This window comes from Heterocephalus glaber, unplaced genomic scaffold, assembly GCF_053883595.1.
Source record: "Heterocephalus glaber isolate CG9 unplaced genomic scaffold, H.glaber_assembly_v1.0 deba00001472, whole genome shotgun sequence".
NCBI classification, from domain to species: Eukaryota; Metazoa; Chordata; class Mammalia; order Rodentia; family Bathyergidae; genus Heterocephalus; species Heterocephalus glaber.
In genome coordinates this window covers 68,457,877-68,475,349 of record NW_028258315.1, presented here as the reverse complement: position 1 = coordinate 68,475,349, position 17,473 = coordinate 68,457,877, and the positions used below count along the sequence as shown (strand labels likewise).

Genomic DNA, 17,473 nt, shown 5'->3' with positions numbered 1-17,473 from the left:
TATCAGATTGATCTATGCAGTGACCTTTTAAAAACTGTAAAATGTAAATTGCTTAAATGCTATTTATAGTTTTTTTTCTTATTGACAAAACAAATTCTTTAACTTGGCTCAGAAAGCTCTGAACTATTAAATGCCTGTTTACTCTTTCAACTATTTCATTCTCTTCTCTAGTTTTAAAAAAATTCTTTTGGTACTAGGGATTGTGCCAATGGCCTCAGGATGCTAGGCAAGCATTTTTTCATTTTTTTTTTGTTTTTTTCGGCATACACTATTTTGTTCTGAGACACGGTCTCACTACGTTCCCCAGGCTGGCCTTGAACTTTTCTCTCAGCTTCCCCATTAGCTGGAATTACAGGCATGTAATTAGCTTTTACTTGCATTTTAAACTACAAAATTTGTTTCTACTCCCTGGACATGGGAAGACTTTTGGGTCTGGGAGGCTCTCCCTTGCCTCTCAATCTCTCTCCATTCTCCTTGTAATGTCAAGCATTTTTTCTTAATTACCAGTGTCATTTTAAGTTCGCCTCAGAGAAAGCCTTATTTAATTAAGTTGTTTAAAATCTGGTTCTTTCAAGCGCTCCAAAAACTTAAATCCCAAGCACTGTTATTTCCTCCTCCTCATGGCACTTTTTTTTTTTTTTTAGTCTTACTGGGTTCTTTCCCAACTCTACACTGCACAGAGACGGCGCCAACTAGGCTCAGTGTACACAGACCCTGCACACTTTAGACCGTAGATAGTAGCTGACTGAATTATAAATCACAGTAACACTGGGACTGCAAGGTTGTGGGCAGGTGGAAGGACAGGAGTACTTCACAGGGAAGTTGTTTAAATGGAGGAATAGTTACTCTTACGTTAAAGTGCTCATTTCGCCCAAGCCGACAGTAAGGAAGAAAGTAGCAGTTGCAGAAGCAGAGAAAGTCAGAGGACTCTGAGGTGCGCGCAGGTGAGCGGCGCCGTCACGGCATCACGTGACCACATGCGGCACGCGCGCCCTTCTAAGTGCGCCTGCGCCGGCGCTCCCGGAAGTGGCCAGATCCGAAGCGCAGGCCAAGCGCACGTCCGTCAGCCCGTCGGTCCGCTGGTCCGCCTCCCGGTACCCCGAGCGCCTCGGCCGTCTTCGCTGTTCTGCCGTCTTTCTGGCCCAAACGGTGGCCGGGGTGCTGATCATGGCTACATTCATCTCGGTGCAGCTGAAAAAGACCTCGGAGGTGGACCTGGCTAAGCCACTGGTGAAGTTCATCCAGCAGACCTACCCGAGCGGCGGGGAGGAGCAGGCCCAGTACTGCCGCGCGGCCGAGGAGCTCAGCAAGCTGCGCCGCACCGCCCTGGGCCGCCCGCTGGACAAGCATGAGGGCGCCCTCGAGACGCTCCTGAGGTGGGCGCGGGCCCGGAGGGGGGAGGTCGTTCAGCTTGGCTCTCTAGCCGCCTCCTTTCCTGCTTCCCTTCCTCTAGCCGGTGCTCAGGCCGAGCCGCCCCGCCCCGCCCCGCCCCAGCGCGGCTAGGAGCGTAGGTGTGGTCTGGATTCTTTTCGAGTGAGCGGGGCTGACTCTGCTGGCTGGAAGTAATTCTGCCCTCTTGTCCTGCCAGCTGGTCCGCTCCTGCCGTGGGTGGCCAAGGCTCTGTAAATGGGAGGTGCAGTCAGCTTCGTACAGATCGCTCTTACTACCTAGTTTTCACTTTTGTTTTTTTTTTTGAGACTCTAAACTGAAGGCTTTTTTCTCCTCCCTTTTTTCTGTCACTGTCTTAGGACTTTCTGGGGCCAAACCCAAATTTCATAATAGTAGTTGCTTGGGGGGAAGTGGGAGAATTGGGACACTGGACCAGATATCTCTTTTATTACTTATTACATTGTAAACTTGAAATGGATCATCTTAAGTTCAAAATAATTAGACGACAGATGGAGAATTCTAAAAGGAGCTACATTTATTTGAAATAAAGCTTGAGTGACGTAACAACGTTCAATATAGGCTGATTAAAATTAGTTTACAACCAAGTTGTACGTAATGGAATAAATATTTTAGCAAATGCTTATCGACCTCATTCTGTATCTAATGAGGGTTATTTTAGTGGTGGTTAACAGTTAACGTTGACAACATTTTTGTAACGTTTTATGATCTCACTTCCTATGTGTAACACATTCTCCTTGTTCCATAGAGGGAAACACAATTGTATTAAAGTGCGGATATTAGGATTTTTAGTATATGTGCTGCCTAAGCTAACACAAGGTGCAAATGTTAGAGACCCAGGTTAAACTAGCTGAGGCTAAGATTTTTGTACCTGAAAAGTCTGAGGAGATTTCTTCTTCAGTGTTAGGCACCACTGGTGATCTTGCCTCCACGATGTTTTCTTAGGTTAGCTTTGTTCATATATTGAGATGTGGGCACTAGCAGCCCTTAGAGTAATTAAGGTCCACAACACTGTATACTTTCTCCCTAGCTCTGTTGAAAGTCCACTGAAGCCTCTAATTTGGTTGGTTTGCAAGCCATTTATAAGGTGGGGAATAAAATGTAATGATCTTTGCTTGGGTCATCCCTCTGGCTTAACTTCTCCATCTCCCATGGATCAAAGCAAGATTAATTTGGACAGGAGAAGGATTGGGTTCCCAAAGGAAGAGACATTGAATAGGTTGCTCAGAGATTATGACCTCACAGGGTTAGTTTTAGCGCTAAAATTAACCGTTGGGCTTTAAGGGCTATTAGTGTGATGCTTAACGTAAGCACTTTTTGAGTTAATCTAGGTATTCTTGACTTGTTTTTGGTTTTGGTTTCTTGGGACAAGGTTCCGTTGTATCCCAGGGTGACCTTGAACTTGCCATGTAACTCATGTTGGCCTTAAACTTGAGATCCTCCTGCCTCACTCAGCCTCCTGAGTGCTGGGATTGTAGACATGCACCTTTATACCCAGTCCACTTGTCCATTCCTTAGCATTAACATGTTAAAAAAATCTTCAAAGCGAGTTTTATGTAGACTGAGTAGCATTCAGTGAGGATTTTCATTTAGAAATTTTAAGAACACAGCCAAGCACTGTGGTGCATGCCTGTAATCCCAGCTACTTGGGAGGCTGAGGCAGGAAGATCACAGGTTTGAGGCCAACATGGACAATTGTAAGATCCTGTCTCAACAAATAAAAAGCTGGGGAGGTAGCTCAGTTGCAGAACATCCCAGGGTTCAATCCCCGAGTATATATTTAAAAAAAGCATATTTGGTGTAATGAACCTTATAATAAATATCTTGTTTGGTTCCAGTGCTGAAGGAGCTTAGGGAGTTGCCTCATGATTTTAAAATAATGACAAAGAAAGAATGATATTGAATAATTGAATAATTCAGAAAGCATTCTGCTGGGAGCTTTAGAAGGTCATACATTTGTTCATTCTTTTTTTTTTTTTTTACTATACATGAATGTGGAAATTTAGGTGGTAGAGCTGTTGTAGAGATAGTCTTGCAATTATATTTCTGTAGGCACTTGTACATATATAATCCTCTCCTAGCACAATCATTCAGCAAATATTAAGGTTTTTTTTTCTTACTGCTCTTTTAGTGGGGTTAGTGTAAGTGAATAAACTTACAGACTACTAAATTTTATGATGAAATTCTGTGCATTAATTCCTTGGGTATCCCTCTGTATACTCTCAAATCAGGTATTTCTTGGTTATACTTAAGATAGTTGTCACATAGTTGTGAGATACTCAAATCAAGCAGAGTTTTTTTTTTTTTGGTACCAGGGATCGAACTTGGGTCCTTGCACTTGTGAGGCAGGCGGCAGAACCACTGAGCTAAATCCTTGGCCCAAGCAGACTATTTTTGATAATTATATTTGATAAATATGTAAAATGAACATTAATTTATATTTTTTAGCCTAATGAACTTTTAAAGTAATGAACTTTGAAAAAAGACTTAAGCTGATTCCTAAAAAAAAAATAAACACTACTATGGTATGTCTTGGTATACTCTGCATACAGCTCTGATGATAGATTTACCTTTTTATTTGTAACTTTCAACTCTATTAAATTTCCTAAAATACACATTTATGTGTATGATACTAATGGGAATGGTTACTTAAAAACTCATTCATATAACACTTCATCTTTGTAAAATGGCTGTACTAAAAACTGGTTAGAAGAGCCTTGGTGATCAGGTGGGAATACTATTGGCTTTTTATTTTTGTTTTTGTAAGTTCCACTAACAGTCTCTCTTTTTTTTTTTTTTTAATTTCCCACTAAGTTTATTGGTACATTTTAGTTACACAATACAGTTACATTCATCATTGGGATCTTGTACCTTTACATGATGTATCTTGGTTCCTGTTTTTGCCTCATTCCCCTGCCCTCCCTTCACCCACCTCCTCCCTTCCCTATTTACAAAGTCTTTGTTTCCATTTTTTTCCTTTTCTCATATTTTTTCGTTTCCCTTCTTTCCTTTCTCCTGCCCCTCCCACTTTCCCTACTCCTTTAGACCTTTTCTTCCTGTTTCACAGTATCAGTTATACATTTTGATCCTAATTCCACTAACAGATTTCTGAGAGTGAAGCTCTTGTCAGGTAGAGGATCTGGGAACCTGAAGGTTATTTTCCGCGATTTTTGACCACACCTTGACATTTCAATCATAGCCTGAAAATCCTGCCCTTTATGGTACCTCATGCTTAATTCAGATTCTTGTTTGGCTTCTTTGATATGATCTGACTTGTTTGTTGGCTTCCTTCCTTCTTAGGCAGTTTAGATTTAAGCTTATGGTGTCATTCACTTTTTCCCTTTTTGAAGATTTTGTTGGAATCTCTTATGTGCTTGTGGCCTTTCGAATTCTCTTTATATTTGTACATTGTACTTTTTTGGGGAGGGTGCTGGGCCTTGCAGATACTAAGCTATCTATACCCCCTTTTATTTTTGTTTTTGTTTTTTTTGAGACCTGATCTCACAGCATGTAGTTCAGGTTGGCTTGGAACTCAGATCCTTCTGCTTCAGCCTCCCCAGTGCTGGGATTGCAGACATATTGTACCACCACATGCAGCTCCTTTTACATTTAAAATTTTTTTAAAGTGTGGTTTTGAGAGGGAGCAGAGAATAATCTTTACTTAGATCTCTTTTTAATAGGAAGAGGAGGCTATCAGCTCTCCAACAGTGGTTGTATCAATTTATGTTCCTATATTAGGTATATATGCTTTTTTTTTTAATTCCACCTCCTACTTCTTGCTACTCATTATTAATAAGTTAAATTGCTACCAGGTGTGGTGGCTCCTACTTGTAATCCCAGCTGCTCAGAGGTGGAGGCAGGAAGATTGCAAACTAGGAGCCAGCTTGGGCAATTTAGTCAGATCCTGTCTCAAAATAAAAATAGAGCTGAGATATAATTTAAGGGTAGAATGCTTACCTAGCCCTGGGTTCAATCCTGGTAGTAGGGTGGGAGAGGGGGAGAAACGGAATTCAAATTCAGGGTTGTCAGAAGTGAAAGCTTGAGTTCTGCCCACTGTAATTTTGTACCTTTTAAGTATTTTACATTTTAAATAAATGAATAGAAAGAAATTCACTTATTTCTACATTTTTCTCCAACTATCAGCTTAGTATACTTGCTTTCCATTTTTCTACCTGTGGAAAACTTGCAGCCTAGTACTACTTCATAAGAGATATATTCCAGGGCACAGTATGCTGATACAGTAAAGCCTAGTTGCATGATAAAAATAGGGGTGTGGTAGATTGTCTTATATTTGTGAGTTCTCTTTCTAGAGAACTTTGATACCTGAGATGACAGATGATGATAGGTCGTGGAGTTATATTGAAGGAATATTTGGTTCTCTGGGAACAGTATTTGCCTGTGGTAACTGCAGTTAGCAATGGTTGCTTTGTTTTGTAAAGTGTTGGGTGATCTCTTTTGTTGGAGTTTATTTCTTACTGCTTAGCCATTGTTGCTTTCCAATGACTGCCCTTCCCTTGTACTTCTATTTCATCTTCCATAAGCTGTCCTAAGACAGTGATTCTACTTTGAGGATTCTACCTCATAGCTTCTAATCTTTTTTTGTTTTTGGTACCCAGGACCAAACTCGGGTCCTTGTACTTGTGAGGCAGGCAGTGGAACCACTGAGCTAAATTCCCGGCCCTAATCTTTTATATATGTAATATAAATACACTGTCTTCTCATACAACTCGAGTTTTCTAAGTTGACCTCAAAGCTTTGGACTGAAGACAATAGGTATAAAATTTTTAGAACATTTGACTGTTCTTTTCTTGAACCATTTGCAGAGCAAGTAACTTTCTTTCTACTTCCCTCCTTGCTTACTTTCAGATAACAGAGGTCAGCAAATAAGATCTTCCCAGCTGCTTTTTTTGTTTTGCTTTTTGCAGTACTGGATATTGAAACCAGGGTCTTCACATTGAACTATATCCCTAGTCCTTTTAACATTTTTAATTTTGAGAGAGAATCTTGATAAGTTACCCAGGCTGTGCTTGAACCTGGGATTACTCCTGTCTCCCCTTCCCAGAGTTCTGGAATTATCTATTTTTGTATGGCCTGTGGATACCACTCCAATGGTTTAGCACTGCGAGCCTTGGAGATACAGTTGCAGTGTTTGCTGTGCATCATCCTACCTGTTGCTTCAGTGCTTTCCTCCCCAGCCAGTGGCCATATTTAACTGCTACCCGGGCTTCCTCTGGTGCCATCTTCACATTGGATACTCTGTTCAGCCATAACTTGACATCAAATAGTGTAATGCCACTCTGGGAATTGACAGCTGAACACATTACTTTGCCTCCAGTCAGCTGTTCCACATGACTAAATTGAAGTGTCTGGGCTTTGTTGGAAGAGAGATTCCTTGCAGGAATTTGGATGTTGTGACAGTGAGTGAAACTGAACATTTTGGCCACTCCTCCCCTCATTCAGAGAATGTCTCCGGCTGATGGTAGTTGGACATCTATGTACCCAGTGTGCTTATTGCTAGGACAGCCCCCAGCCAAAAGGGTACAGAGCAGGACAGGAGGTTCTCTGTTATATAAGTACTTATGTACTGTCTTTGATTTTGCCTTTAACCCAGACGAGCCTAGAATAACACTTTCTGGCAACAGCTTGCCAATCCTTGTTCTATAGCCATATTGGCCTCTTTGTTGCACCCACATACCTTCAGGCATTCTTGATGCTTTAGGCCTTTGGTACTTGTTTCTTCCTTGTGGAGTCCTTGGGAAGTTCCTGTTCATTATCAAAACAGAATCTTAGGCTTTACTTGTCAGAGACAGGAAAAAAGATTGCTTTTTGAAAGCTGCGTTTTCTGTGTCCATCTTTGCAAGCCAGCAACAAACCTAAGCAAACAGACCCAGTATCTGTTCTCTTAGAGCTTAGAATGAGACAAGAGACATTAATAATGACCCCACAAATAATACATTATGATCAGGGATAAATTCTGTGAAAGAAATTTCAGGGGCTTAAGAAATTACAAATGGAGGTGGAACTAATTTTAAAAAGGGATTATATTGACTGACATATCACTTTTGCTGCCACCATGGACCATGTTGGTCTGTGTTCATTTCTTGACTGCAAGTAGCTTCCTGATATCTCTACTTTTGCCCTTGCATACCTGTAGTTGCTTGTATAGCAGCCATGGTGACTGAAAATAAATTAGATCATGTTACTCTTTTGTTCAACTCATTTGCCCATATAATAAAACCCCAAAGTTTTATAGTTGTACTCAAGGTATTACTTTCCCTCCCTCCCTCCCTCCCTCCCTCCCTCCCTCCCTCCCTCCCTTCCTTCCTTCCCTTTTTTGTTTCTCTTTCTTTTTCCCTCCCTCCCTCCCTTCTGGGAACTGAAGATTGAACCCAGGGACTTCACTTTGAGTTACATCCCCATTCCTTTATTTTTCAAGAGAATCTTGTTAAGTCCCCTAGGCTGAGCTCAAACTTTCAATCTTGTCTGCTTCAGCCTTCCAGAGTGCTGGGATTATATAGGAAGGCACCGCCATGCCTGACTATTATTATTTCTTTGATTTTGTCTCCTGTTTTTTTTCCATACTCACTTAATGGCAGTATTGGCTTCCTTGCCATTCCAGATACATTCCCAATCAGATACATTCCCAGGCACACTTTCATTCAAGGATCGTGGAACTGGTTTTTCCTTAGACTTTTCTCTCAGCAGTTTGGCTCACTCCATCATTTCCTTCAGGATTTCTCCATTCATGATGTTTTAAAATTAAAAACAAAGTGGGGCTGGGGATTTAGCTCAGCGGTTTCGCTGCCTCCTGCACAAGCGCAAGGACCTGAGTTTGATCCCCGGTACCAAAAAAAAAATAAAAAATAAAAACAAAGTGTAGTTAAATGACCATCTTACTCAAAACGGCAACCTCTTCACCTCAGTGTATATATACTTTATTCTTACCTGTTTTTCTCTATAGCACCTAGCACTGTACTGTATTTTTTCCTTCCCTCTAAAAACTTCACAAAGATACACGTTTTAAAATGTTTACTGCTGAATTCCTATGTCCTAGAATTGTGTTTGATTCATCGTAACCACAGTCGATCTCAGGGCCTTTGCACTGGGAATTATCTCCAGGTTCCCCCTCTTGCTCCCTTTTAAAAAACATTTTTTATTTGAGGGCTGGGGATTTAGCTCAGTGGTTCCAGCGCCTGCCTTGCAAGCTCAAGGTCCCAAGTTTAATCCCTGGTACCAAAAAAAAGCTCTTTTATTTGAGACAAGGTTTCACTAAGTTGCCCACGCTGGTCTCTAACTTGTGATTTTCCTGTCTCAGCCTGCTGGAATGCTAGATTATAGATAGGGGTGTCCTGCCATTCCCGGCAGAAAGTCTTCTTTGAAGGCATGCCAGCTTAGAAAAAAGTGGGAAATAGGGGGAAAGGATTCAAATACAGAAGAAAAAAAATTGATGAAGGCCCTGAAATAGAAGACCATATAATTTAGTGAGTTGAATACACAGTGAATATCCTGAGATAAAGCCAGAGAGTTAGATGATGGCTGGGTAATTCAAGACCTTATCAAGATCAAGCATAATGGGAATTCTTCAAAGGGTTTCAATACTTAATACTTTGAAGTTTATTTCCTAAATACAAGTGTACCTCTTACATAACTCTTATGGTGGTACTGGGGATTGAACCTTTGCTCTGAGATACATCTGTAGGCCCAGCCCCCCCCCCCCCCCCCCCCCCCCCCCACCTTTTGAGGCAGGTTCTCATTAAGTTGCTAAATTGCCTAGGCTGGGCCTGAACTTGGGATCATCCTGCCTCTGTGCTGGGATTATAGGTGTGTACCCAGCTATAACATAATCCTCCTATAACTTTTATAATAAGGGAATTGGCATTGATTCTGTATTACAGTTTAATCCATAAATTCATTCAAATTTTATTGATATTCTGAATAATGTTTATAGGTCCAAGGGATCTTGCATTGCATTTAATATTTGTCTCTTTAGTCTCTTTCAATCTGGAATAGTTCTTAGTTTTCTTTCCTAACCCTTGACATTTTTGAAGAGCATAAGCTACTTTGTAAAATGTTCCTCAGTAAGGTTTTGTTTCATATTTCCTTTTGATTTATGCATTATTTGCATTGGTGTACTAGTGAATTGTTGCTGAATTCTTTTTAGTGCATACTAGGAAAAACATGATGTTGATGTGTCCTATTAGTGGTCATATTAATTTTTGTCATTTGGTTAAGATAGTGTGTTCACCAGGTTTCTTGACTTTATAGTTGATGAGTATGGTTTATTTATTATTTTGTACCTAGTTGATGAGTCTGTGTGACATCTTATTTCTCATCAAACTTTCATTATTTTTAGTATCCATTGATGAATCTTATAAGAATCAGATATTACACTACTTTAAATGGTGCCAAATAATGATTTTTCTACCGATCATTTCTTCCAGGTTTATTCGTTGGCCTGGTCTTGTACAATGGTATAGCACTTCCTCTGTTTATTTCTGTTTACTTCAGTGTAGTGTTTGTATTTTTTTCAACAAATTAAATTTGTTAATGTTACTTATTTTATTTATTCTATTATGAGGTTCATAAAGCTAGTTTTAGGTTTTTTTAAAAAACGTGTCCTTATCTGTTTTTTTGACTACTTCACTTTTTTTTTTTTTGAGACAAGGTCCTGCTATGTAATTCAAGATGGCCTTGATCTTGCTATGTAGCCCAGGCTGGCCTTCAATTCATGGTGTTCTTTCTGTCTCAGCCTTCTGAATGCTAGGATTACAGGTGTAATCCTGGCCTGACTTCATCAGTTTTTGGCATAGCAAGATATTTTAGGTTTGAGTCTTGAATCTTGTCAGTCTCAGCCATGGAGTTAACCTTTTCTGTAAGGTTATTTTTTATTTTTTATTTTTTTGGTACCGGGGATTGAACTCTGGTCCTTGCGCTTGCAAGACCAGAGGCAGAACCACTGAGCTAAATCCCTGGCCCTCTGTAAGGTTATTTACAAGAGCTCCTTTTAATGCAGGACAAAATTTACCTGGGCACTAGATATGCTTATTGGTACTGTGAAGTATAACCACCTCTAGTCTCTCTCTGCATATACATTTAGGAATTACATACATATTTATATCTGTTTTTATTTCTCTCCACTGCAATAACAGATGAATTCACATTGATACTTTCAGCCTAGTCCCAAATCAGTTTATTCTAGTCTTGTGCCTTCCCATATTTACAGTTCTTTTCTCTGACAGTGAGAAACTTATTTCCCATTATCTTTTATATACTTTGTTGCTCAGTTCTTCCTGTTTGTAACCCAACTCATGGCCATGCCAGCCAAAAGCTTGGTCTCAGATATTGCTTGCTTACTCCCACTCAACCCTGCAAACTTTCCCCTAGAAATACCCATTGAAAAGATAGGCTTGAGGAAGGTCAGGGAAGGTAGAATGGAATTAGGGAAGATTAGGAAAGGGTAGAAAGAGAGGAAAGATTAGAGGCCATTTACAAAGCTAGGCCCTGACCCTCTTCCTCTTCCTTTCTTATCAGACTTGCTGGCTAAATGCTCCCTTTGATGAGTGAGGAAACTGCTTCATGTTTAGTGATCATTCTGACGTGTGGAGAGTATATTGGAAAGGAGAAAGGAGACAGGAAGATTGGCTAGGAAACCTGGATTAGTCTACCTGAAAGAGTTGAGTTATGTGAGCTTTTGAATTTTTTTTTTTTTTGAAACAGGGTCTTGCTGTGTAGTTCAGACTGGCCTTGAACTCACTATGTAGCCTAGGCTGGCCTCGAACTCACAGCAGTCCTTCTGCCTCAGCCTCCCGAATATTAGGATTACAGGTGTGTACCACCAGGCCCAGCTTGAGCAATGTGAGCTTTGATGAGCTGTGTGGCAGTGGTGGACAAACCTAAAGAAGTGGACCTACTCCAGGCACATTTTTGAAGTTGATTAATTTATTTTAATCAGCAATTTACTAGAGATATTGAGTTTTTTTTTTTTTTTTTGTACCAGGGATCGAACTCGGGTCCTTGCACTTGCGAGGCAAGCGACGGAATCACTGAGCTAAATCCCCGGCCCATAAAAATATTACCTTAATAAGAAAGTATTTTAAGAAATACATGGTTTCTGGATCACATGTTAGTTTACTTTTAGCCAGTAAGAGTTGATACGTATTTTTCTGTGATGGTGGGTATGAGTTATTTATTCAGTTTTTTTAGTGTATCCATTTTAGCTCTTGTCTTAACACCTTAAAAGACTCTTCATTTACCTTAAAATAACTTCTTAAATTGGTTTTATGGGCCCACTCCATTAAGCCACTCTAATAATAAACTAGTTGTATTTACATGAACATGTGTTATACTTAGTTCAGCTAATTATTGATTTTGCTTTACTTTTTAGATATTATGATCAGATTTGTGCCATTGAACCCAAATTCCCATTTTCTGAAAATCAGGTAAGTTATTAATTTTGTTTTAAAGTCATATGATAATGGGGTAAGGATTTAGCTCAGTGGAACTGTGCCTGCCTCATAAGTGTAAGGTCCTGAGTTCGATCCCTGGTACCACACAAAAAAAAGTCATATAATTACAAATCACCCATTTCTTTCTATCCATGGTATCATTTTATTGAGATCAGTGATTCTTCTTTTACTACCTTTAAGCTTTCATAAGATGGTTTTATAGAAATTAGAAGTTTTTAGGTCTGCCTGAGAGGAATCTTTTTATGGAGAATCTCCTGGAATTCTATGCATGTAATTCTTACTAGTCTCTTCTGGGGCTCACATAGAGCATAGGACTATTTTATATCTGTAGAGGATCTAGAGATTAATATGACCTGCTATGTCCTTCCTCTTGACTTTCACAGAATTAAGAAGGAAACTATATAGTTTAGGAATTACTGCAAATTACATATGCATATAAAAGTTGCAAATGCTGTTACGATTGATGTTATGTTACAATAATGTCAACTTTGTGTCCTTCTAAAGTCTAGTTATTGAAAATGCAGATTATTTCTTACAGATTAATTTGATATTTGGAAGACTTGATAAAACTTGGTAAAAGGTACATTAAGACTTTCCCACTGAGCTATATCTCCAGCCCCACCTTTTAAAAAAAAAATTATTTATTTTGATGGGCCCGGGATTTAGCTCAGTGGTTTGACCGCCTGCTGCACAAGTGCAAGGACCCGAGTTCAATCCCCAGTACCAAAAAAAAAAATTATTTATTTTGAGACAGGATCTCACCAAGTCTGGGATCAAACTTGTGATCTTCTTCCCTCAGTCTCCCAGAATGCTGGGTTTATAGGCCTATGCCACTGTGCTTTGTTCTGATAAGTTTTTATAGTATGTGGTACTTCTAAATTTCAAAACAGTCTAAGAAAAGTACTTTAAACATTTTTATACTAAAATTTTTGTAGGTGAATTAGTTTTGTATTGAGATTTGCTTTAAAATGCACCAGGAAGAAAGGTGTATGTGGATGGGTGATGGAGTGGAGGGGAGCTGGGGAGTACAGGAATCAAGAGGAGCAAAAGACTAAAGCTACTGATAGTATGTAGGAGTTTATTGTGTTAATGTTTGTATTTTTGTGTATGTTTAAAATTTTTCCTATTCTAGAGTTAGAATATCTTTTTGTGTTTGGATATAATAATTTAAATGAGGTGAAGTTATTTTATGTAAGTATGTATGTATTTTTGTGGAACTGACTGGGTATAGAATTCAGAGCCTTGAGCATGCTAAGCAAGTACTCTATCACTGAGCTACATCCCTGAGTTGTGAAATTCTTTTAACTTTAATATATAATATACTTATTTTAGGACCAGAGAGAGAGGTAGTTTTTTAATTAAAATTTTATTCATTTATAATATACTACCATTCAGAAAAGAGAACAAATAGTGTATAGTTTGAATCTTCACAAAGTGAATATACTTGTATAAATGCCACTCAGATCAAGAAATAAAATATCCCATTTCCTCAAAGAAACCATTCTCTATTTTTGTAATGGCTATTTTTATCTCCTAGTGAATCTATAGTACTTTATTTATTTTTGATACCAGGGATCAAACTTGGGTCCTTGCACTTGCGAGTCAGGTGGTGCAACCACTGAGCTAAATCCCCGGCCCTGTAGTACTTTATTTTATTTATTTATTTATTTTTGGTACTGGGGATCGAACTTAGGACCTTGAGCTTGTGAGGGAGGTGCTGGAACCACTGAGCTAAGTCCCCAGCCCCTATGATTGCTTTTCTGCTTAGAACTACCTGTAGTACTTTATTGGCTTTATTTTTTTCTCTTACTTGGCAAGTATTAAGAGCTTGTTCTGTTGAAGCCATGGTACATTTGTAAAGGTGAATAAGATAGTATTTATGATTACTGAACAGTGACCATTTGAAGTATCCTAGTGTCAGTATTTTACTTTAAAAAATTTGTGATGCAGAAGAAGGAAAAAGTTGATTGGCCAGAGAAGGTGTTTTAGACTGGTTGAACTTTTGTCCTTTTCTCCTTGTGGATTTTCCTCTAGAAGAGACTTAGCATTTAATGAGCTTCAAGATGATAAAATAATTTTGTTTTCTCCCATTCTTTTCAGATATGCTTGACATTTACCTGGAAGGATGCTTTTGATAAAGGTTCACTTTTTGGAGGATCTGTAAAATTGGGTATGTATTTTTAATAGAAATGATAGGAAACATGGTCAAAGTACTTTGTATTGCTTTAGGTTTTTAAAATTGTTCTTTTAGTGATTCTGAGTACTAAAATTTTTTACATTTCATTTTCTTCAACTTTTAATGCAATTTCAAAATATTTTATAGAGAGCCTATGCCTTGCCAGGCACTGTCCTAGTTGTAAAAATGAGTAACACTGTTGTGTTCAGTGTGTTCAGGAAGATAGTTGATCATTGTAAAGTCCAGTATGTACTGTGTAATTTTGATATCTGCTGTATGCTTTGTTCTGTGACACACTGTGTATATGATGGTGGTCCCTGTAGATTATACTGTCTAGTCATCTTATTTTGTGTGTGATATGATGTTCACATGTATTCTGGCTTTGTTTTATTTTGAGCTAAGTCTCACTGTGTAGTTTAGGCTAGTCTTGGCCTCATCATATAGCCCAGGCTGGCCTTAAACTTGTGATCCTTCTGCCTCAGCTTCCCAACTGCTGGAATTATAGGCATGTGCTTCTATGCCCAGCTCACGTGTATTCTATGATATTTGCAAAATGATGCTATCACCTATTGATTTGATTCTCAGAATGTGTTCTGTCATTAAGTGAGGCATGACTTTGTATCGGTCTTTGAACAAACTTTTGGAAGCTTGAATGAGGATGAAATGAATTCTTCCTGTTGAAAGCAAGTAGTGTTTGGATCAGGTCTTGAAAGATGAATTTCATTTTTCCAGGCAGGAAATAATATCACAGGTATAACATAACCAAAGGTCAGAATGGTGAAGGGCTTTTGGTCTATCAGCTCAGGCAAGGCATTTCCTATGTGCCTTAATTTCCTTTTGTGGGACTCTTGTATGGATTAAAAGATTGAAAACCTGTAAAGTCCTTTAGAATAGTGCTAGGTATTAGTACAGTGAATGGTAATCAATAATAGTATTTTGTAAAATTTATTTATATACAAATACTTGGTATACATGCATGAGTGTCCAACTGTCTGGCTTGCTTGGGCTGTATTGCATGAAGAGGAATTGTCTTGGGCCACGTATAAAATATATAATGTAGTTAATGTATATAAATAACAAAACTTTTAAAATATTTTAACTTACTAAATTATTTTATGAAGTAATACAAGCCCAAGTTTAAAAAAAATGTGCCTAATTACTGTGTCTTTACAGGCACGCTTGGCTCTGTGTAGGTAGGCTGAAACACTGTTACTGGTAATGCTGTGTTTTACTCTCAAGTCACACAAGTGCGTGTGATGTTGGATACATGCAGGTCTCCATTCGACTATGGGGTTAGCCACAGGAGGAAAAGTTAGCATCATACTGCACCCTCCCCTACACAGTGTTGTGTTATTTCATACACAGACTGCTCAAACACCGTGTAATTGAGTCTTAAAAAATACTGCTAAAAATCACATGATAATGTTAAAAGTTTACAATCTTGTGATGCCACATTACTAGGGCAGCATGTGGCGTGGGTAAAGTGTATATACTTTACGTCTCACAAAATTTATGTATACCTTATATAGTATATATACATTGTATAAGTAATAGTATGTACTAGATACCTTGTGAAATATAAATAATATGCACATGTCATATATGTACATATATACTTTATGTATCTACATTAGGTACAAGGTGTATATAAGGCATATACTTATATTTAGGTGAGGAAATGGAAATGTGCAGTTATATAGTGTACATTATGTATAACACATTAATGTAGAATAATTATTGTTATACCCTGAAACTATGGGTTGATTTGGGGATTATAGAGCTTGATGATATTGGAAAGTAGAAGGGTTGCAAATAGTTTATTCTTGAATTTGTATTTTCCACTGATATATTAATGGCTAGTGTTTATTGAACACATCCTCTACCCAGGCACTGTGGAAGGGACGTTATATATATTTTACTGAATCCTCAAGTAATCCAGTGAGGAAAGGCAGTGTTTTTGCCAATTGAGCAAACTAACTTAAAGATTAAGTAACTTGCTAAGGTAATGTTACTAGAAGTTCATGAAGGAGCTATGAATCCAGAAAGCCTAACTCCAGGGACTGGCAAAAAACAAACCAGTCTCTGGTGAGACATGATGAGGTCATACCAGGTAGGAGATAGATATGGTTTAGAGTAGAAGATACAGGCCTAGGAGGCATTTCAGAGGTGAGATTGATTGGATTTGCTGACAGAGGGAAGAGGAGGAGAAGCTAAGTGTTGACCCAGAGATTTGGTCAAACTTGGCTTGTCTATTTTGATTTTTATTCCTTTTAGTAGGTTGGATTTGACTTTTCTGTTTTATGTTGGGGTGGAAAAATTTTCCTAGTGTTAGGAAATAATGGATTTAAAGCTTAGAAGAGGTAGAGATGTAGATTTGGGAACCATTATCATTGGATGATAATATCCCCTCTATCAGTTAATAGAGATGTATGAAAGTCCGAGTTAATATAATCAGAGGAAGTAGAGGAAGAGATTCTAGAAATGAGGGTGAGAAAAAGCTTTCAGATTTTAAAGGAACCAGGAAATTAGAGACGTGGCAGTGAATGCCAGAAGTTTCAGTGGTGATAAAGTCCAGTAGTTCCCAAGCCTGACTGCATGTAGAATTACCTGGTGAAAATATTAAATATACAAAGTGTTCCTACAAGATGTGATGGGAAATTTTGGTTGGGGCACTGGAATTAGTATCTGAGAATATCTCCAAGTGGCTCTACTGATCGTACAGGTTGAGACATTGATAGAGTCATTGTGGCAAAGGTCATTGTCTTAGTTACTTTCCTTGTTGCTGGGACAAAACTACACATATAACTTAAAGGAGGAGAGGCTTACTTGGCTCATGGCTACAGATTATGATCAGCTGGATCCAAGGCAGAACAGCATGGCACAGGACCATAGGGAGGAAGAGCTGCTCACATCAGGAAATAGAGAAGCAAGGAGCAAGGGAGGGAGATACACTCTTCCAGGTCACACCCCCACTGACCTGCAAATCAGGTATAGTGCAAATCAGTGTAATTCAGTCGCCATTTTTGAGCCCTGCCTCAACGCATGAGGCTCTTGCGGAGACATTTAGATGTAAACCGTAAGAGCAAATGAGGTTGAAAAGTCCTTGGATTTGGTAGAGAGTTTACTAGGAGCATGCTGAAGAAGTCAAGTTGCATCAAGTTAGGAGTAGACATGAGGTTAGGATATGTAAATGGCAAGTGTGAGTTGCTCATTTTAGAACATTTGCAGTAAAGATTAAGGGACAAAGGAAGCATTATACTGAGAGGGAAGCAGAGTAAAGTATTTTTAGTGCTGTTGTGATGTGAGCAAATTAGTGGGTTGAGAATAAGGAATAGATGACAGGAAACTAGGAAATACTAGAGTGGGAGAGATAAGTGATGAGCCAAGTTCCTAGAAGAGGGAAGCAAAAAGTTAAGAGCATAAA

The 17,473-nt window shown here is 38.8% G+C and overlaps 1 protein-coding gene across 2 annotated transcripts in view; it reads left to right on the top strand.

Moving 5' to 3' along the window:
* Positions 1–1,010: 1,010 nt before the first annotated feature.
* Positions 1,011–17,473, top strand: part of Pdcd6ip (programmed cell death 6 interacting protein) — a 72,731-nt gene continuing 56,268 nt past the window's right edge. Inside the window, exons 1-3 of one of the 2 annotated variants that reach the window (XM_087182145.1) lie at positions 1,011–1,376; positions 11,792–11,846; positions 13,974–14,043. In XM_087182145.1, coding sequence (XP_087038271.1) covers positions 1,168–1,376; positions 11,792–11,846; positions 13,974–14,043 — 334 coding nt within the window. In that variant the 5' untranslated portion in view covers positions 1,011–1,167. The remainder of the gene's footprint in view (positions 1,377–11,791; positions 11,847–13,973; positions 14,044–17,473) is intronic. The other variant, XM_087182146.1, reaches the window with a different exon arrangement.